The following is a 20,467-nucleotide window of genomic DNA, read 5'->3' on the forward strand; positions in this document are numbered from 1 at the left end:
TGGGTGGGATTTGATGTCCGAGTGTCTGCAGAGATTTTTCCTTCTCCTTTTTTTTTTTTTTTTTTTTTTCTTCCAGGTTCATTTATTTTCAACCTAGGACAGCTGCAGACTGTTCACAAGCACTGCCCCGCTAGAATTGCTTATGAGGCTTTCTTATTCAAAAGTTTATTTGAAATAATTAGCTTGTGAGGTCATTTATAAAGGAATTATCAGGTCTATTCAGAAAAATTAAAAGCCCCTCTGCCCACTGCTACCCCCGGCTGCGGCTGTTCTCCAGCCTGAAGGCAAAAGCTGAAGGTGAGCATCTATCTCTACAAAACCGAGCGCTCCACAAGAAAAAGCCTCTACTCCAGTAATCTCACAGGGCTTCCACCTACAGGGGTCAGTTAAAGAAGCTGCTGGAGGTTGTTTTGCTGCTTTTAATGTTTGTTCAGTTTAAAAAAAAAAAGCATTAGTGGCTCGTTCTTCAGCAGGGGTGAGCAATGCGCCTGCTGCTGCCCGGGTGCTGCGAGATGCCGGTGAGCCAAAGGGAACAGGGCTTGCCAAAATAATTTTCCAACCTTCTTTACCCACCCTCTGAGGGAACACCTCGTCTCTAGCACTGATCCTGGTGGCAGCTCAGCCCTGTCCGGTGCCCTGCAGCAGGGGAAGGGTCTCAACCGATGCCTCGAGGGGGAGGAGCGCACAGGGGTGCCCGCTGTTAATTGTCTCAGGAAAGCAATGTGAGAGCAGAAATGATATAGAGAAAAAACAAAAAACCAAACACGGGAGCTGGGATGCTGAGGAAGGGACAGGCATCCGCTGGCGTCCTCTTCTACTCGCCTGCGGGGGGGAGAAAGAGGAGGGAGTCAGTAAGATGGCTCCAGGCTGCTTTTGCTGCGTCCCCATCGTGACCTCCCTCTCCCCAGCCGTGGTTCTGTGCTGCCCTGGCTCTCGGGGCTGGCCCTGTGCCTCCCCCAGCCCCGAGGGCTTTCCCCAATGGCCCCCGGCAAGACGTGGCCTCTCACCTTTCTCCGCCCCCAGCTTGAGCGTGTCCACCCCGGAGAACATCTCCTCCGGCTCTGCAGTGGCAGCAGCAACATCTGCAGGAGGAGGGCAGGCGGTGGGTGCTGGACCCCTGGGGCTGCCCCATGGCCCCCCACCCCTCTGGGGACAGCAGGGGAGAGCCTGTGCCCATCTGCTGAGCCAGGACTTTGGGGGAAAACCTTGACTTCGTGCCTCTGCTATCACTGCAGCTCGCCAAGGAGGGCTGTGGGGTTCAGGCTCCCCTCCAGCCTTAACATGCGGGGGCCAAAGAGGGGTGAGGGATGCTCTCTACAGCTCGGGCTCCCTAATCGCAAGCAAAATGGGGCACAGCATCCATGCACGCTGCTCCTTCCTCTTCTCCTTCCCCACCCTGGCGACCTACCAGGGCAGTCCAGCTTTTCCCGAGTGGCAGTGCCCTCAATCTTGGTGCCATTTTTGTAGGAGCACCAGCAGTAGCCGGTGGAGGCATTGCACTGCTTGGGCAGGTAGTCGCCGTTCTCATCGCACTGGGGGTGGAAATGACCCGGCCGGACACCCCCAAAGTTGGCCTCCGCCTGGCACTTAGTTTGCACTAGGGCAATAAAAACAAAGGGGAGACACTGTGAGCCCCCCCGGGCCCTTGTGCTGCCCGGCAGCCCCAGCGGGAGCTTTCTATCCAGAAGCAGTTAAATTAAATTCAGAAGGAGAAGAAGCTCCACCCCGGTGACCTTTTTAAAGCTCTTGGGCTGTCAAGGACTGAGGGCTTGGTGTGGTGCTCTGGCTTTTCAGACATTTCCTCGTGCTAAATGCCCTGCGGGCAGCAGTTCTGGGATGTCCTAAAGGCGACCAAGCAGGGTCCCCACCAACCGGAGGCTCCCCATGGGATGAAGAGGTCCATGACTGGTCAGGGGACAGAGAGTTTGGTCGCCTTTGGGATGCCCCGTGCTGGTACCTCCTGGGAGGTGGTTGCTCCTGAAGGGCATGTCCCAACCCTCTCCAGCTTGGCAGCCCCATCCCTGATACCTTTCTCCGCCGGGATCGCCTTATGCTCCTCCACCTTGGGGTTCTTGGCCATTTCGAACAGCAGCCACTTGTGCATCCAGGACTCAAAGGACTGCAACAAGGGGAAGCAGCATGTTAACCCACACGGGGGGTGCACCACAGGGGAGCTGTGCTGTGAGCTCCAGCGTGGGCCAAGGAAGGTCGTGAGCACCTCCATCTTCCTTGGGATGGGAGTAACCCAAGCCCTCCCCAAAGCGGGGGTGCTCCCGGAAGGGGAAGAGTAGGATGGCAGCAAGCACTGACCTTCCAGTCCGCATCAGTCATGGTGCTCTTCAGCCTCCTCAGGTTGTCCATCAGGTTGTCCTTCAGCTCCGGGAACACCTTCCTGGGGTCTGCTTTCTGCAGAGTGACCACCACGGTGAGACAGGGCAAAGAAAAATGAGGTTGGGGGGGTGGGGGGTGAAGTTCTGCTTCTATCAGCCACATGGACATTGCAGGAGGCCAGGAGCTCCCACCAGCTCTGCACGCCTCAAGAGACCCCCAAACCCAGCCAAGAGAAAGCTTGGAGCTGGAAGCAGAGGGTCCCATCGGCTCCTGCAGCGCAGGGGGCAGCTACGGGGTGGGTGGGCAAGAGGGGCAGCTTACCAGCAGGACGTGCTTCACTTGGTCCTCAGTCTTGTTGCTAGCGGGGGCCATGTCCTCAAGAGAAAAGGCAAAGGGGCAGCGTGAGCGGGGGGGGCCGGCAGCAAACCCCGGGGGCAGCAGGCAGCGGCCAGCGCCAAGCAGCGGTGGGCACCTCTTACCATGTCGCCTACAGAGGGGGCAAGAGGCAGGACCCTCACGGCCACGGGGCTGTTCACCATGGCCATCTTCATCTTGTTCACCGGCTTGGCACCTGCCGAGGAAGGAGCGGTGTGAGGGGTGCTGGGATGGGTGGTCTGGGTGGGGGGGGATCCGTCCCCTCTCCCCCCCTCCCACCACGCTGGTGCCCATGGGGCTACTGACTGGCGGGCAGCCTCCTCTGCAGCGCCTCCAGCTGCAGGGTCTGGGAGGTCTTGGTCAGCTTGCTGATCTGCCCGCTCTGCTGGTAGACGAAGTAGATGGTGACAGCCTGGCCGGCGATCAGCAGGGCCACCAGGATGGAGAGCGTGGAGAAGACGGCTTTGCGGCCCAACGCGGACCTGCAGGACACGGAGAGGGAGCTCAGCCCCAGCCGCCGGCAGCGGGAGATGTCCATACACCCTGCCGTCACCGGCACCCCCAAAAAAAAACCCCCTCCTGCAGCCCATGTCACCCTCCCCGCGCCGCCCCAAACACCCGCCTCCCGGGGGGGTTTGCAGCCAGACAAATGCAAATTCCCCCGTCGCGGGGTGCAGAAGTGAAATCTCAGCGTGAAGGTCATTCCTCCGCGCCGGGGGAACCGAAACCCACTGCGGGGGCGGCGGGGCGGAGGCACAGGAAGGGTCCCCGGAGCGTGTGGGCACAGGGGGACTGCGGCAGGGCCCCGCCAGGGGATTTCAGGGCTCGGCATCGCTCCGGGCATTGCCCTCTGAAGGCCCCTTAAGCCTCGCTGGTCCCGGGGGGCAGAGGGCATATCCCACGGGATGCCGGGATGCATTTAAATTTTAAAATTTGGTGCAAAAAGTGAGGTGCGGGGCAGCCCGAGCGCACAGGCGAGGCGGGCAGGTGGGTGTCACAGCGCTGCCGTGGCACTGGGACACCAAGGGAAGGCAACGCCAAGCACCGTGTGGCCACCTGCCGCCCTGCCATGGCCTCCCCGGGCCAGACCCTGCCCCGCCGGGGCGTACAGGGTGCAGTGACCCCCCCAGGGACCACCAGCTGCCCCCGCCGCCCCACCAGGTGGGGGCACCCATGGGTGCTGCCCGGCCGCCAGCGCTGCCGCAGGCCATGTCCCCAGCGGGGCTCGCTGCCCGGACGTCTGCCTGGTGACTGGTGATGTCAGAGCTCTCTGCCTTCTGATTGGCTGGTTGGGACATGGGGGGTGGCCCCACGAAGCCGGCCGGGCTCTGGGTCCGTGCTGCCTGCCCCATAGCCGTCCTCTGTCCCGCCTGCCCCATAGCCACGTCATCAGCCTGCCTGCCCCATAGCCCCAGCCGCCCCATAGCCACATCCTGAGCCCGCCCGCCCCATAGCCATGCTGTGCCCCAGCCGCCCCATAGCCATGATTTGAAGCCGTCTGCCCCATAGACGTGACGTGCCCTCATCTGCCCCACAGCCACACCATGAATCCATCCACCCCATAGCCACATCGTGCACCCATCCGCCCCAGAGATACAGTGCCCACCCCCCTCAACCCCACAGCCACACCGTGCCCCTGCCTGCCCCAAAACCATTCTCCGACCCCTTCCGCCCCATAGCCATACCACAACCCCCTTGGCTCCACACTGCCCCATAGCCACAGCATGACTCCCACTTTCTGCCCCACTGCCAACCTGAGCCCCCTTGGCCCAACTCTATCCCCTTCCACCCCATGGCCGCGCAATGACCCCTCTGCCCCACGTCTCCATCGTGCCCACTTTGCCCTCCCCGTGCCCCCCGTCCCCACACCCCCGTGTCCCGCGCAGTGTCACCTGCGGGCGTCCTGGACATTGACCACGCCGCTGCCGCGGTCGGAGATGAGGTCCCGCTGCTCCTCGGCCATGGCTCCGCTGTCGGCACCCCGATGAACAATGAACGCCCCGAGTGTCGCTGCTGGAAATACCCCCCGGGCCCCCACCCTGCCCCACAACTCCCGGGGGGGGCCCAAAAAAAAAAAGCCCCATTGGCTGCCAGCACCTGCATCACCTGTTGCCAGGCAGACTTCTGCTCGGCAGGTCTCCGATCCAGAAATGATGCAGGATCTGGCCGTGAGCACGGTGGCCGCTTTGTGGGACATCGTTTCCCGCCCCACTGCCACGGCAGGTCACGACGCCCAGCCTGGTGACACCTGGTGCCTTGGGCCTGGGGGGCTGTGGTACCCCTTGGAGGGGGTAGGAGGTGGGGTATGGGGTGTGGGAGAGGTGCGATATGGAGGTGGGATGGGGGAGGCAGGAGGCAATGTGGGAGGAAGGAGCTGGGATGCCATGGGGTGGGATGCCATGGGGTGGGATGCAGAGGAGGGATGTCATGGGATGGGATGCAGAGGTGGGATGCAGAGGAGGGATGCCATGGGGTGGGATGCAGAGGTGGGATGCAGAAGAGGGATGCCATGGGGAGGGCTCCCCACAACAAAGGCTGAGCAGGACCCTCCGTGGGGGCACGCCGTCAGGGCACACCTCGCTCATTTTTGCAGCCAGGGAAAACCCACGCTTTGCCCCAAACCCCACCTCGAGGATGACTTTGGACCCCCCCTGGGTGCGGGTGCTTTGCCAGCACCTCTCAGGCTGACGGGGCAACGATTAAAGGGCCTCCAAGGGCTTTCAAGCCCCCCCCCGTCCCTCTGGGGACACCCCCTCGCCCTGCCTGCAGGGGTTTCAGGGGGGCTGAACCCCCAAACCCGCGAGAGGAGGAGCAGCCCCTGGCGGGGGGTGACCCCCAAAGCACCATTGGGAGTGGGGCAGGGTGGGGGGCAGGCAGTGCGGGTCCCCACCCCACAGCCCTGCTAGCGCTCCGTGGGTGAGAGCAGCCATCCGCCCCCAGCACGCTGATTTTCGGTGATTTTACAGAAGGGCCCGGGGGGTGGCACGTCTCCGATGCCGGCGCTGCGCCGCGGGGCTCGGCCATGCCGGCCACGCCGCATGGAGCCGGCTCCACCGTCAGCGCCCAGCACCAGCGCGAAAGTGAAACTCCCAGCGTGAAATTAAAAGCAATATCTGCCCCGGCATCACCAGTTACCGGGCAAACCTCCCCGCCGGCCGCCCCGGCGCTGGAAATGGGTGAGGCCGGGGCAAGGATGGGCAGGTTTCTTCAGCGATTCCATCCCTTCTCCCGGGTCCATCCCAGAGCCATCCCGCCGGCAGCACGCTGGGAGAGCGGGGATAAGGAACAGTCTAAAAGCATTTCCGAAGAGCCGGGCAGGGCGTCCCGGCAGATGCTGTTTCTGGAGGAGAAACAAGCGCTGGTGGGACGATGCTACACCTTCCCCCGGTGGGAAATCGCAGCCCCCGCGCAGGGAAAGGGCTTCGGCGCCGGGAGCACGGTCCCTACACCAGGTTGACGTGAGGCAGCCGGGAAAGCCCCCGGGCACCCAGGGGTGCCCAAGGGTGTCCATCGGCTTCCCCCCAGGCCACCTGCATCCCTCCCCGGAGGCTACTTGGAAGACAAATAACCAATCATCTGCTCCTTTTTAGGTGATGCTGTGTTTAGAAACCGTCCGAGGGGTTAAAAAAAGAAGAAAAGAAAAAAAAAAACAAAAAGCAAAGAGAAAGAAGAAAAAAAGAAAAGAAAGAAAAGGAAAAAGAAAAGGAAAAAGAAAAGGAAAAAGAAAAGAAAAAAGAAAAGGAAAAAGAAAAGGAAAAAGAAAAGGAAAAGAAAAAAAAGAAAAGAAAAAGAGTGAAAAAAGAGTGAAAAAAGAAAAGAAAGGGGAAAGAAAGGGAAAAGAAAGGGAAAAAGCACATAAGCCCCTTCCATAAGTTTTTCGGGTCTCCCCTCACTCTCAGCCCGTGGCAGCGCTGGGGGTTTGGGGGGACACGGGTTTTTCTCGCAGCCCCATCCCTCGCTGTGGCCACGAGCCCCCCCACCCCCCGGGGCCACACTCCGGGCACATTCCGTGACCAGCCCGGGGCCTTAAGGGGAACTAAGGAAAGTCTGAACAGGAACTCGGCGAACGAAACCCCAGCGATTTCATGGACCTGGGGCCGACCCCGCAACCCACAGAGGCAGGCGATAACCCGGGGGTGGGGGAGAGCCCCGCGCCCCCCCGGCAGGCCGAGCCCCCGGCCGGGACTGTCAGCACCGCACCAGCCCTCGCTCCGCGCAGGCGTTTCCATTCGCTTCTCAGGACATTTCCCCCCCCCTTTTCTGCACAGGGCTGCGGCACCTACAGCGTTTTAAGTCCGTAAATCAGTTTTTCTAGGCAGATGCAGACATTTTTGCAAAGCGGCTTCCAAGGCTCATCCCCCCCCCGCTTCGTTCTCCCGTAGCACCCGGACCCAGCGCAGGCTCGTCGCCACTCTGTCACCCCCCCCCAGCTTCATATTCGCACTACCCATGAAAAACGTGACAAGCACCACCACAGGAGGCTGGGGAACCAGCTGGCTTTTGGGGGGAAAAGAAGCCATTTGGAGCAAGGAGCGGTTTCAGGACTCGGCTCAGACCTGCTGGCTCCCCCGGGAAGCCTTGACACAAGCCGCCGGAGCGATTATTTTGGGCAGGGAGGTGGAAATAACTCCACGGGCATTCACGTGAAGCCATTCGTTGCCAGCCGAGCCCCGGCCCAGCAGCCCACAGCCCCCAGGGTGTTTGGTGAAGGAAACCCACATTTCTCACCGCCCGCGAGACAACACCCCCGGCAGCGCAGGGCCGGCCCCGGGCAAAGCCGGGGGGAACAGCCGAGCCACCGGGCTCACCAGCCAACGCAGACCCGGCTCCGGGGGATCCGTGGGCTGGGGGACGCTGCAGCCCCCCAGCAGCCCCATGCCCTCAGCGGGACGAGCATCCCTGCCGCGGAGATGCAGGGCGGGCAGCCATGTGTCCCCCACCCACGCAGCCATCACCCAGCTGCATGGGGGTTTGCAGGTGACACCACTCCTTGCGAATCACAGAATGGTTTGGGTTGGAAGGGACCTTAAAGTCCATCCAGACCCACCCCCCTGCCATGGGCAGGGACACCTCCCACCAGCCCAGGCTGCTCCAAGCCCCATCCAGCCTGGCCTTGAACCCCTCCAGGGATGGGGCAGCCACAGCTTCTCTGGGCAACCTGGGCCAGGGGCTCACCGCCCTCACAGCACAGAATTTCTTCTTAATCATAGGCTCATAGAATGTGTTGGGTGGGAAGGAACCTCTAAAGGTCATCCAGTCCACCCCCCTGCAGTGAGCAGGGACATCTTCAACTAGATCAGGTTGCTCAGAGCCCCATCCAGCCTGGCCTTGAATGTCCCCAGGGATGGGGCCTCCACCACCTCCCTGGGCAACCTGGGCCAGTGTCTCACCACCCTCAGTGTAAAGAACTTCTTCCTAATGATGTCCCATCTAAACCTGCCCTGCTCCAGTTTAAACCATTGCCCCTCGTCCTGTCGCTACGTGCCCTTGCAAACAGCCCCTCCCCAGCTTTCCTGTAGGCCCCCTTCAGGGACTGGAATACCTAATCTAATACCTCATCTAAATCTACCCTCTTCCAGTTTGGAGCCATTACCCCTTGTCCCATCACGCCCTTGTAAAAAGTCCCTCTCCAGCTTTCCCGTAGGCCCCATTTGGATACTGGAAGAGGCTCTAAGGTCTCCCCGGAGCCTCTTCTTCCCCAGGCTGAGCACCCCCCAACTCTCTCAGCCTGTCCTCACAGTAGAGGGGCTCCAGCCCTTGCAGCATCTTCGTGTTCACTCAAGACCGGCCAGTTGGGTAGGGGCAGGAGCTGTCAGGAGCCATGAAACCCACCCACGGCTCTCAGCCAGGAGAGCCTCTCCCTCCAGGCGCCCCGCTCCGGCTCCCTGCTTTCTGTTCCTCATTCGCCATTTCCCCCCTGGGGGGTTTCACATCGACGTGGGAAGTTGTCTCAAAGACATCAGAAACGTATTTTGACATTTATTTCTTCTGCTAAGAAATAAAAGCAATTTTTGCCGTTAATTGTGCAGCGAGTCCAGGGAACACCCTGCCCATGGCACAGCACGGGGAGGGCAGCGAGGGGCCCGGACAGTCTCCTGCTCCCAAAATTAAAGGCAAATAAAGCAAATCCGCTTTCCTGCACCGTGCAAAGCTCCCGCCACCTGGGCAAACCCCAGGAAACCTCCCCAAGGGGGGATACGCCAAGCAGGGCAGGAGGTCTGGGTTCCTCCCACCTCGGGTTAGACACAAAGGTGCCAGCGGGTGCTTCAGCGACCTGCTCTCCAGAGCCCAGCGAGGCCAATGCCACCACAAGGCTCACCACCACCGGGTGCCAGCCAGGTCCATGCCGCCCAGAGGTCAGCCTGAGCCTGTGACACCATGGGAAGCCACCAGCCGGATGAATATCCACTTCTCTTCTCATGCCCTTGGAGCAGCAGCGAGCAGGCACCTTCCCATTCCCGCATCTGCCCTTAAACACAGCAGGGGAAGTCAGCCCGCGCCAGGGGGGCTGCGCTCCGCCATGGTGGGCAGCAGAAGGGAGACGGAACCGAGCAGAAAACATCACCGACTGTACCCAGAGACAAGACGGGTCTGTTAAATTTCTACCGCAGCAAAGGTCCTGCTTCAGATTTTATTATAGAGTGGTTTGGGTGGAAAGGGACCTTTAAAGGCCATCTAGTCCAACGCCCCTGCAAAGAGCAGGGACATCTTCAACTCGATCAGGTCACTCAGAGCCCCGTCCAACCTGGCCTGGAATGGTTCCAGGGATGGGGCATCGACCACCTCTCTGGGCAACCTGGGCCAGCGTTTCACCACCCTCAGCATAAAAAATTTCTTCCCTATATCCAGTCTAAGTCTACCCTTTTTTAGTTTGAAACCATTACCCCCTGTCCTATCGCAACAGGCCCTCCTAAAAATTTTGTCCCCATCTTTCTTATAAGCCCCCTTAAAGTGCCAAAAGGCCTCTCCGTGTTCCTGAAGAGCTTTCCCCAAACGTACCCCGTGAAGCAGCCACATTAATGTCACCTGGGACACAGTAACACCTACCAGAACGGCAACAGGTTTCACTGTATATGAATATATATATAAATATACTGACCAGAGCTGTCACTAACACGGCACCCCTTCGCCTCCCACAAACAGCGTCCCGCTCCCCCCCCAGTTCAGCTCCACCTTGGCTGAGCCACTGCTGGCTTCGTGTTTTCAACACCTTCCCCGCACAAGAGTTCAAAGAACACTTTGAGTACAGGAAAACGGTGATTCGAACTGCAAACAGCGCACTTTTAAGACAGTAAGGGAAGTTTATTCTAAAGTTTTCCGTGGCCACCTATAAAATTACAAATAAAACACCATGGCTGCGCCAAGGGAAATGCTGGCTTAGGAACATCTGTCCAGGCAGAGATTTTTTCCACAGAAAGGGGAAGTCATGTATTAAGCAACAGTTTGCAGAAAACCCAGCAGTATTTAGCCTGCTCACAAGCCCAGCTTTCTTCTCCACAGCAGGGACACCTCCAAGAGATCATGACTCACTTCGAAACCACAAGCAGCCGAGCAGTTTTCACTACGAAGGCCCAAGACGCACCATGGCTTCAGATCAGAGAGCCTGGTTTCCTCCGCTGTGAAACTCATCCCCTTTCATTGCAAAAAAAAAAACCAAGCGCTCGACAACCGGAGACCGAGCCCGACAGGAGCAGCGTGGCCTGGATCCAACCCAGGCCGAGCAACTGTACCAGAACAGAGGCTGCTCTGAGAGCCGAGCGCCTCCAACACCACCGTCAGCCAAAGCATCCTTTCCCGAGAGGGGAGGGAGCTCAGGAGAGGAGAGGTGAAGGAACCCCCCGTGAAGCATTTTAAGAAGCAAAGGTGTGGAAAAGAGCCCATGCAGAACTAGTGAGGTTCTCAAGCCTCGGGACCTGGAGGCAGACCGTGCCCAAGAACCCAGGATGTGAGAACACTGCCTTCGAGCTTCCCTTTATAGCTCACCCATCATCACGTATAAACACATCCGCATTTGCCATGCAACTGTGCAAAGAATCCTACGGCTTTCCCACCAATCCTGATAAATAGCCATCACTTAAACCTGACCACGAGCACTCCTGGGCAAGCACTTCACCAGGTCCGGGTGAGCTCACTTGCTCATTGCCGAGTCCCACCGAACAGCACACGACCGCGACTGAGGAGGCAAAGCACGAGTTGTAGCTGCCTCCACAATAAACTGACCGCACACCCTGCTGCTGGGGGGGTGCGTGTCGCAGGGCAGCGCAACACAGACCCATGTCAAAACATTACACCGTACGAGGGCTGATGTCACCGTTGCACGGGAGGAATTTGGACAACTCCATCTCTCTCGAGCTGTAGGAGCCACAGCTATTCTACCCCTCAGCTTGACAGCACAAGCATAAAGAACCCACCTATGTCAAACTACCCTTCTCTATGCCAATAAATCTACTCCTGGTCTAAAATCCCGCTACAGCTGAGGAAGCGACAGGAACAGGAGCGATTTCAAAGCCTGGAGAGCTGGGAAGAGAACACTGGCAAAGGTAGAAATGGGCATTTATTCCTGGCGATGGCAGCGCGTTCCGGGGAGGGCAAACATCAGTGAAGGAAGCAGGGTGTGACTAAGAAGCAAGGAATCGTTTTTCTTAAATATCTCTGGATATAAGTATATAAACAGAGCGGCTGAAGAGAGCTGTAATTCCAGTGCTTTTAGAAGCTCTCGCCATGAATATTCAAAACCACAACAATCCCAACAATAACAGTGACTCCATGAAGCCACTCCCCTTCTGAGCACACCTCAGTAAGAAAACACACAGTTGAGAGAAGGTTTAAAAGAGAGCTTTAATAACGAAAGGTGCAGCATTGTTTACAGACGACGTCCACGGCGACCGCCCTTTCTGCGAGTGCTGTCGGAGGGGATGGGGGTGACATCCTCTGCGGGGAGAAGAAAACCCAAAACACAGTTACTTTCCAGAGGCACTGCACGAACCACGCGCAGGCAGAAGGAACGTTTCACGGGAGCAAAAGTATCTGTGAGCTCACCAAAGGCTGGGAACCCCGGGCTTTTCATGCTTAGGAAGCAAAAATCCCCATCTCCAATCCAAACCAAGCAGCCACAGCGTTTCCAAAGAAACAGAGGGTGCTTGATACAACATTCAGAGTTCTACCGCTTCTTGCGGCTCCTCTACAAAGTTTGGGACTCTCCGCTATTACTGACTCAGGCTTAAACAGAGACCAACACGGTCTTTCTGGGTGACTGCACAGCTCTGGCACAAACGCTGTTACGCCCTGTGCGCAGCTGGGGTTTATGGTACAGAGAGAAACTTGGTTTCTGAAGTCTGCTCACGCCACCTCCTGGTGAATCTTCCATTTAAGAATCTGTTTAAATCATGCCCGCAGAGCTCCTTTTACTAAATAATCCCTCAAAACTGATTGCTGGAGGTAGCAAGGCTCTGCACTGATAAGTCATGACACGCGCCATGAGCTATCGCTTTCTCCAGCACTCACCAATGCGGCCGATCTTCATTCCAGATCGGGCCAGAGCTCTCAGGGCTGACTGCGCACCAGGTCCAGGAGTCTTGGTCCTGGAGGAGAGAACCAGAATCTATAATCAGTTAAATGATTCAGAAGTCGAACACGGTTCACAAACAACTGACAATGTTAAAAAGCACAGCTTCCCCACCCCAAAACGTACCAGACCTCAACCTCCTCCTGTCCCCAGACCCAAATCATTCACAGTGAGACACCAGACACGCACTTCACTGTCACTCCAAGGTAACACACCTGCAAAGTTGACAGCACCTCCCCATCCACCACTGGATAAAAATAAGAGCACACTCCGACTCCATCGACTGAAGACACCCATTCAGAATTGAGTTCAAGATACTCGGTGAGAGATGACATCAGCCAGTCACCACACAAAGTGACACACACCCTTTGGGTCAAGTTTAAAGTCAAATTCCCAGGGTGCAAAGAAGGGATGTCGTGCAATCTGGCATGGTTCTGAGACTGGACACATCTTCTGGGAATGCCTGGGCCCCCCCTCCAATGTACCTGTTGCCACCGGTGGCACGCAGCTTGATGTGCAGGGCAGTGATGCCCAGCTCCTTGCACCTCTGGGCAACATCCTGGGCTGCCAGCATAGCCGCGTACGGAGAAGACTCGTCTCTGTCCGCCTTCACCTTCATGCCACCAGTCACACGGCAGATGGTTTCCCTACGAAAGGGAAAGATATTCGGAAAAAAGCCCTTCCTCTTTCCACCCCACAAACCAGCTCCTGGGTACAGACAGAACCTGTAATTTTGAAGGTTACTGGATCAACAAGCTGCCACCCAGTACCTTGAGCACAATATTCATCACAGAGGAGCACAGCAAGCTATCTGGTCTGTGTTCACGCATGCACACCATCTTATCTTACAGCTCAGCAGAGCTCAAGGATTTCAGTGGGACCTCCTGCCAAATCTAATTTTTGTTTTCAAAACAGAAGGAGCCAGGTACTGCAGGGAGGTGACCAACAGTCAATACTCACTTGCCAGAGAGATCAGTCACATGGACGAAAGTGTCATTGAAGGAAGCAAAGATATGGCAGACGCCAAACACATTTTCTCCTTCAGCAACCTGAGGTCCCAAGCTGATGACCTGTTCTTCCTTCTTCTCCTTGCCCTTACGAGGAGCCATTTCTGAACAACAACAAAAAAGAAGCATGAGCGATGGTGCATTGCCCTGCATCCTCTTACAGGATTTTACAGAATTCCCTGCTACTGCAACCTTTTACCAAGCAAGATAAACGAGCTCCCGTTGGCAAAACGCAGGCAGTAGTTTTGGATTACAAGTAGACTTCTTATAAAACCCAAGATTCCCGGTTTTGCTGTATGCTGACAGACAGGTCACCACCCACAACTGTTCTGTGGAGTCTCTCCTGCTGCACTTCACAGCAGAAGTTACCTAAAGCTGTGCTTTATGGCAGCTGATGTCCCCAGACAGCATCGCAGCAGAGCACGAGGGAGGCCCTTTCCTTGATAACCAGCAACGCCCAGCGCTTCCCCCTGCTCGTTTATATGACTTTATGGAAAGAAAATACCTAACCAAACAATTATTAAAGAGCCAGGCACTGTCACGAAGCTCTGACTCTGCAGACCTCTCAAATGCTAGCTTGTGTTCCCCCATGTTATTGGTCTCCTAACTAGCCCGGGTAAGTTTTCTGCCTCTGGAGTCTACACCCAGCTCCAGGAGAAGGCAGAGGTGGCTTTCGGCAGTGCCTGGTTTGGTAGCTGGGGATCCCGTACATCTGCTCCGAGCAGAGGAAGGTGGCTCCCTATTGCCATCTCCTGCCCAACACGAGCCAAACTAGCGTCACGCACAGGAGAAAAGCCCGACAACTTCATTAAGGAAATCATTCCAAGCAGGACCTACTTTCACCCACAGCCCGTAGCCCGGTGGTCCCACCTCCACAGAGAGCAGCACCGACTATTAAATTAAAACAACGCGCCCACTGCTCGCCGGTACTCGCCTGGCACCGCACTGGACGCGACCTCGGCCGCTCAGCGGGCAGGCGGAGGCTCGCACCGCCGGGCCCGGGGCCAGGCGATCCCGACGCCTCTCCTGAGCCGCGGCCTCGTCCCGCAGGCCGGCAGCCCTCCCCCGGCCGCCCAGCTACGCCAGCCCCCGGCTCGCCGCGGCCTAGCGCCCCGCTCGCGCGGCCGCGCCTCCCCCGCGGCGGGCGCGGTGACCCGCGGAGCCCCGGGCCCCGTGAGACGGGCGGAGAGCGGCGGGGGAGCGCGGGGGGCAGCGATGGCGGCGGATTCACCACAGACCCGCGCTCACCTGCGCCTCTGCTCCGGCGGCCGCCGCTGGAAAGGAAGCGACAGGGGTCAGGGGGCGGAGGTCACCCCCGCTCACCCGGAAGTGGTGGCGGGAGGCGGCCGAATGCCGCGGGGGAAGCGGCGTTTCCCCGGTGGCCGCCGCAGGACACTGCCACGGTCCCGATTCCGCCGCGCCGGCCGCCGCCGTGAAACCGTGAACGGCGCTGCCGAGAGCAAGACGGGCCGACCTCCCCAAGATGGCGGCCTCCTCCTCCCCAAGGTCCCTCTCAAGATGGCGGCGCCCGCCTCCCCGCCGTCCCTCCCCAAGATGGCGGCGGCCGGTTGGCGAGGGACCCTCCCAAAGATGGCGGCGGGCGCGCCTGGCAGGGCCGCGTTAGGACGCGCGCTGGAAACGCAGGCCTGAATCGGTTTAAAAAAACACTGGAGGAAAATCGGTGTAATGGCAGCGCGCAGCCCACTTCCTCCCGGCCTTGCAGCCGCAGTGGGCGCTGCCTGGGTTCAGCTAAAGCCAGGCCGGGGCACAGGCCGTTCCCCGTCGCTCTGCTGTGGGGCTGAGCATGGCGCGGTGTCATGGGGGTCCCTGCTCCGAGCTCAGGAGGGAGCCCTGACTGCCAGGGCGTGTTTGGGAAATTACCAGTACAGGGATGCACATAGAGGTGTAAATATGTAGAAGTCTGGAGTATTTTTCTCTTAAGGAGCTAACAGGAGAGATTTTATTACAAATAATTCTGCATTGGGACGTCAGGTGGCTGATGGGAGCGGCGCAGACTTTGCAAATTTGAGCGATGGTGGACGGACTACCTCCTGGAGCCATCAGCGGGGGAGATTTTTTTCCGCCTCTGCAGCAAACAGAACGTAAATCCGTACAGTTTTATGTGAAGATGGTCCAGCAAGCGAATATTTTCTATTTCAGCTGGAAATAAACACATAGCCACAACTAGAAATAGTTGAAATAGAGGGAGTTGGACTAGATGATCTCCAGAGGTCCCATCCAACCCCTACCATTCTGTGATTCTCTGATTCTGTAGCTGATTTAAAAAGGGCTCAGGAGAATAAAGATGGGAAACACCAAGGACCTTTGGAAAAAGGTCTTGTCTTAGCCCTGCGGGGAGGCAGAGGGCTCAGAGCCCGGGGGACTGGGTGGTGGTGGCAGAGCGTGAGCCCCGCCGTGGGTGCCTGGGTGGGGAAGGGTGTCCAGATTTCCACCCAGGAGCTGCTTTCAGAGCTGGTCTGACCCGACGAGAAGCAGATGGCTGCAGATGTACTAGGGAGGCTCCTTATAATGGCCCCGCTAGCGGGATTACACAGTCTCGAGGCCTGAAAACACATCGCCAGCACCCACCAGCTCTGCAGCTCTGGGGTGCTGCGTGTTTTTAGGGCAGTGTCCACGTGCCCAGCAAGGCTGACGTCTTTTAGGGTACCTTTTCCTTTCTCTGGCCAAGCATAGAATCATAGAATCATTTTGGTTGGAAGAGACTGTTAAGATCATCAAGTCCAACTATCAGCCTAACACTGCCAAACCCACCACTAAACCATGTCCCTCAGCACCACGTCTACTCATCTTTTAAATACCTCCAGGGATGGCGATTCCAACACTTCCCTGGGCAGCCTGTTCCGGTGTTTGACAACCCTTTTGGTGAAGAAATTTTTCCTAATATCCATCCTAAACCTGCCCTGGCGCAACTTGAGGCCGTTCCCTCTTGTCCTGTTGCCTGTTCCTTGGGAGAAGAGACCGACCCCCCTTGGATACACCCTCCTTTCAGGGAGCTGTAGGGAGCGAGAAGGTCTCCCCTCGGCCTCCTCTTCTCCAGGCTGGACACCCCCAGCTCCCTCAGCCGCTCCTCACCAGACTTGTGCTCCAGACCCCTCACCAGCTCCGTTGCCCTTCTCTGAACATGCTCCAGCACCTCAGTGTCTGTCTTGTAGTGAAGGGCCCAAAAAAGTCCCTCCCAGGTCCAATGTCCTCCTGTAGTGAGGGGCCCATCCCAGGTCCCCCCAGGATGCAAACCTCTCACCTGCCACCAGGGAGAAGAGGTTTGGTCCGTAAGGCTCCCTGTTCCCCTTGTGCTGGGCGTCTTCCCCAGGAAAGTCTGGCTAGCAGGTCAAGGGAGGTGATTCTGCCCCTCTACTCTGCTCTAGTGAGGTCCCACCTGGAGTATTGCATCCAGCTCTGGAGCCCTCAGCACAAGAAGGACATGGACCTGTTGGAACGGGTCCAGCAGAGGGCCACAAAGATGATCCGAGGGCTGGAGCCCCTCTGCTATGAGGACAGGCTGAGAGAGTTGGGGTTGTTCAGCCTGGAGAAGAGAAGGCTCTGGGGAGACCTTAGAGCCCCTTTCAGTCCCTAAAGGGGGCTACAGGAAGGATGGGGAGGGACTCTTTATCAGGGAATGTAATGATAGGACACGGGGTAACGGCTTCAAACTGGAAGAGGGTAGATTTAGATTGGATATCAGGAAGAAATTCTTTACTGTGAGGGTGGTGAGGCGCTGGAACAGGTTGCCCAGGGAAGTTGTGGCTGCCCCATCCCTGGAGGTGTTCAAGACCAGGTTGGATGAGGCTTTGAGCAGCCTGGGCTGGTGGGAGGTGTCCCTGCCCAGGGCAGGGGGGTGGAACTGGGTGATCTTTAAGGTCCCTTCCAACCCAAACCATTCTGTGATTCTGTGTGTGATTCTGTGAAAGCCCTCTGTGCTCACGGGTGGCACCATAACACCTGTCTTGAGCCCTGGGCCATCTTCTTCTGCTCCTCTCTTCGTTAGCAGTCTGCTGCTGCATCAGGGATCTTCCTGTTTAAATATTGAAGGAGAGGCTTTTAAAATATACATCGTCGGGACTGCTGTAATTCCAACCAGGAGCTCCGGTGACAGCGGCCGTGGCCTGATTTGAAGGAAGGGGCTGGCAGCAGGCGAGCGCTGCAGAGCTCAGCCTGTGTCAGGCCACGTGTGCCGTGGTGGCTGCGGGTGATCCATCTGAGGAGGAGCCATGGGGACGGCAAAGGGTGTGTGGGCAGCCTGAGCCAGGCAGGGTGGGTTTCTCCCCAAGGAGCAGGGCAGGCTGTGACAATCTTCCCTGAGGCTCACAGCAGCCCTGGAACAGATGCAGTCCAGAGGCAAGGAAACGGGCAAGCCTCCACTTATGGGGTAACAGGCTGAAATAAGCAGACGAGCTTTAAAAAAACACCCAACCCAGCAGTTCAAAATCCACCACTGCCCTCAGCCCCAGAGCAGCTGGGAGGCAGGCTGCTCCCGGTCCCTCCAGGCTCTGGCTGGGATGGGGCTTTCTCCACTCCCTGAGATGAATTCTTCCCTCTCTCTTTGCCTTGCACCAGTCCTGGCGTGTCTGCAAGGGAACTGCCTGCCCTGCAAAATGTTCCTGGGGCTCAAATGCCGGCTCCGGCCAGGCTGTCCTAGCTGCCGAGGACAGCGCTGAGGACCTTCCCAGGCTGGGATGAGCGAGAAGGGAGGCACCGGGCAGGGGCTGCAAGGATTGCGTCCTCCGGCCTGGCCAGGAAGGATGCTCAGGCCACCGTGGGGTCAGTGCCAGAGACGATGTGTATTTGCTTTGAGAAATCCCCCAGATTTAGTTCCTTATTGGGTAATTAACATTCCAGCTGCTCCTTGGTAATGGCCTCTCCAGCCCATGGGAAACCCACAGACACAGTGACGCTGCAGGCGGATTTCATAACTCAGCTGGTGACTAAACAAAAAAAGGAGACCGAAAGCCAGGGCAAATGGAAACGCCGCTCTTGACCTCTTCTCCTGCCCGGATTTTGGCCCTGGTGTAAACTGGTCCTGGCTGAGAGGGGTCAGTGGGAAGCGACTGGCCTGACCTGTGAACCCCTCGGCTTTGGGCTTCCCGCAAGGAGGAATTTTTGGTGCTCGGATGTCACTGTTTCCGTGGCTGCATCTTGTTCCCACGAGCCACTGGTCCAGTGGCCTTACTGGTGGCCTTGAAACAGAGACTGGAGCTGGAAGAGGCCAAAACTCTCCCCAGAGGCTGAACTCTTGCCTTCTGCTTGGTACGGAGCGGGGTCTGCAGTTGGGGCCGTCACGGGGCTCGTGGGCGACAGCTCCCGGCCCCTCAAAATGGCATCTTTCCTCTAATAGCCCCAGCAAAGAGAAATTCAGGACCCCAAATGCAGTCATTCGCAGGTAAAAAAAAAAGCAAACTTTTCCATTCACTTTTAAGGCCGTTTTTAGTTTCGGAAAGGCAGTTTGTGCATGCACACATGTAAAATGATGTGTCAGAAACAGGCATAAGAAGATTAAAAAAGAAATCTCCAATGCTGAAGTTAAAGCACTTAAGGAATTGGCAGAGACTTCAAGAGCCGGTTTCTGGCCCTAACGAAGCCGGTGGAAGTGCTGCCATGGACTTCAAGGGGACCATAATTTGGCTGTAACTCAGCAGGGAGCTGAAAGTGTTGATTAATAAATTGGAGACAATGCGGAGGAAGCGCTGAACTTCTTTCCGACAGATGTGCTGAAGAAGAGCCCGTGAGTTAAAGCGTGCAGGAAAGGAACTGGTTTCCTTTGCGTTTGCAAACAGGGGAAAAAAGCTACCTGATACTCATGTAAAATGGTAGAGCTGGTATTAATAAATACCAATGCTTTTCTGAGCGGTGTTCTGTTTCCAGGGAGTAGGTCATTCTTTAAAAAAAAATAAAAATGTAATAGCAAATGCCAGACCAAGCATTCAACAAATTCCTTTTTCTCAGAAGCAATTATTCAGTGGAAAACTTTACCGCTGGAGATTGTGGATTCTGCAGATTGTCCTCGGAGTTTAGTGCGTGCCTTTGATTACTCATTGCTGGCTTTTTGCTCGATGATTTGTGCATGAATCGCCTCTGCTAAAACTCTTGACGGAGCTTAGCATGGCCTCAGAAAGCCGTTCCCGGGGCAGATACGTTTTCAGGCTGAGTTTGCAAATCATTTAAGGCTGCAAAAAAAAAAAAAAAAATCCCTTTAATACCCTTTACAGCAGTTCGCAGTTGAAAAACTTCCTGTTTGTCCCTTTTTGTTTTCTGAGCTTTCAAGTAACTTCGGCTTAGGCAAGATATTCAGGGATCTTCAGAGAAAAGGCTTGTGAGGGAAGTGAAATGTTTAAGGATAAGAAGTCTTTGACTTCAATGAATGCTTTGGAGTGCGTTAGAAAATTTGCAGCCATGATTGTCTGCAATTCTTTGTGTCTCCATCCCTACGATTTCCTTTCTTCTTTTCTTTTTGTTTGTTTATCTGCCTGTTTCATTTGATTGAAATTGCTTCCTCGCCTCCCGTTAAGTCGGAAGCTCTCTCAGAGCACGCTGCCAAAGCCGAACCCAACAGACCTTCTGCCGCGTCTCACCCCCGCGGGCTGGGCACTAAACTTGTCCCCAGGGGCTGGACACGAAACCTGGCGGGGTCTTCTTCATGCATGGCATCCCTTCTCATGCAGGCGGTGAGATGGAGACGGGCGGCTCGTGCTGGTGATTAACGTGGACCAGAGCGTGTCTCCACACGCCGGCAGAGCCCCCGGCAGCCCCCGCGGGGAGGGCAGGGGCAGGAGCGGAGTGACTGAGCCATGGTCAGGCTCGTTTTCCCCCTCTCGGAGGAATGAAGGGAATTTTGTGTGTGCGCTTGCAGGTCCAGGGGCAGCCAGCCCGTGACTCAGGTGTGTACCCTGAGCTTGGTTGGAGTCAGGGTGGAAAAGCTGAAATGATGTGATGAACCGGTGCTCCAGAATCACGCCCGGGTTCTGCGCGTGGGGAGGAGGGTGGAGATGGCCTCGGGCTTAACCGGCTTCAAAAATCTGTCACGAGGGTTGCACACACACTGGGGGAAAGATATGAGGGCTCTTTGTAGGAGACATCAGCCTGGCACCCCCGTTACACGAAAGGTGCTGCCTGGGCCTTATAATTCGGGACAACCCATCGTGTTGAGGAGCGGCTGAGGGACCTGCGGGTGTTC

The 20,467-nt window shown here is 57.0% G+C and overlaps 2 protein-coding genes across 4 annotated transcripts; both read right to left on the minus strand.

Moving 5' to 3' along the window:
* Nucleotides 1-136: 136 nt before the first annotated feature.
* Nucleotides 137-4,757, minus strand: CD74 (CD74 molecule). 3 transcript variants are annotated; one of them, XM_063349340.1, is made up of 9 exons: nt 4,599-4,757; nt 3,013-3,188; nt 2,811-2,902; nt 2,653-2,706; nt 2,311-2,406; nt 2,029-2,119; nt 1,409-1,597; nt 1,008-1,082; nt 137-822 (listed from the first exon to the last, which is right to left on the minus strand). In XM_063349340.1, exons 1-9 carry the CDS (start codon nt 4,667-4,669, stop codon nt 815-817), a joined length of 852 nt encoding a protein of 283 aa, XP_063205410.1. In that variant the 5' UTR covers nt 4,670-4,757; the 3' UTR covers nt 137-814. The 3 variants fall into 3 exon arrangements, with proteins under 3 accessions (XP_063205410.1, XP_063205412.1, XP_063205411.1); XM_063349342.1 differs by lacking the exon at nt 1,409-1,597; XM_063349341.1 differs by lacking the exon at nt 1,008-1,082.
* A 6,768-nt stretch (nt 4,758-11,525) lies between these two features.
* On the minus strand, nt 11,526-14,684 carry RPS14 (ribosomal protein S14). Its single transcript, XM_063348970.1, has 5 exons — nt 14,527-14,684; nt 13,232-13,382; nt 12,757-12,918; nt 12,211-12,287; nt 11,526-11,637 (listed from the first exon to the last, which is right to left on the minus strand). The coding sequence occupies exons 2-5, from the start codon at nt 13,378-13,380 to the stop codon at nt 11,570-11,572; spliced, it is 456 nt and encodes a 151-aa protein (XP_063205040.1). The 5' UTR covers nt 13,381-13,382; nt 14,527-14,684; the 3' UTR covers nt 11,526-11,569.
* Between the last annotated feature and the right edge of the window lie 5,783 nt (nt 14,685-20,467).

Source organism: Chroicocephalus ridibundus, chromosome 11 (genome assembly GCF_963924245.1).
Source record: "Chroicocephalus ridibundus chromosome 11, bChrRid1.1, whole genome shotgun sequence".
NCBI classification, from domain to species: Eukaryota; Metazoa; Chordata; class Aves; order Charadriiformes; family Laridae; genus Chroicocephalus; species Chroicocephalus ridibundus.

What these genes read in the sequence shown, in the direction of transcription:
- RPS14 (XM_063348970.1), bottom strand. Translation starts at nt 13,380, where the DNA reads ATGGCTCCTCGTAAGGGCAAGGAGAAGAAGGAAGAACAGGTCATCAGC. An exon ending in GTGACTGATCTCTCTGGCAA is followed by an intron (nt 12,919 to 13,231) that starts GTGAGTATTGAC and finishes TCCCTTTCGTAG; the next exon opens with GGAAACCATCTGCCGTGTGA. An exon ending in CGTGCCACCGGTGGCAACAG is followed by an intron (nt 12,288 to 12,756) that starts GTACATTGGAGG and finishes TCTCTCCTCCAG; the next exon opens with GACCAAGACTCCTGGACCTG.
- CD74 (XM_063349340.1), bottom strand. Translation starts at nt 4,669, where the DNA reads ATGGCCGAGGAGCAGCGGGACCTCATCTCCGACCGCGGCAGCGGCGTG. An exon ending in AAGTGAAGCACGTCCTGCTG is followed by an intron (nt 2,407 to 2,652) that starts GTAAGCTGCCCC and finishes GTCACTCTGCAG; the next exon opens with AAAGCAGACCCCAGGAAGGT. An exon ending in GGAAAAGCTGGACTGCCCTG is followed by an intron (nt 1,083 to 1,408) that starts GTAGGTCGCCAG and finishes CTCCTCCTGCAG; the next exon opens with ATGTTGCTGCTGCCACTGCA.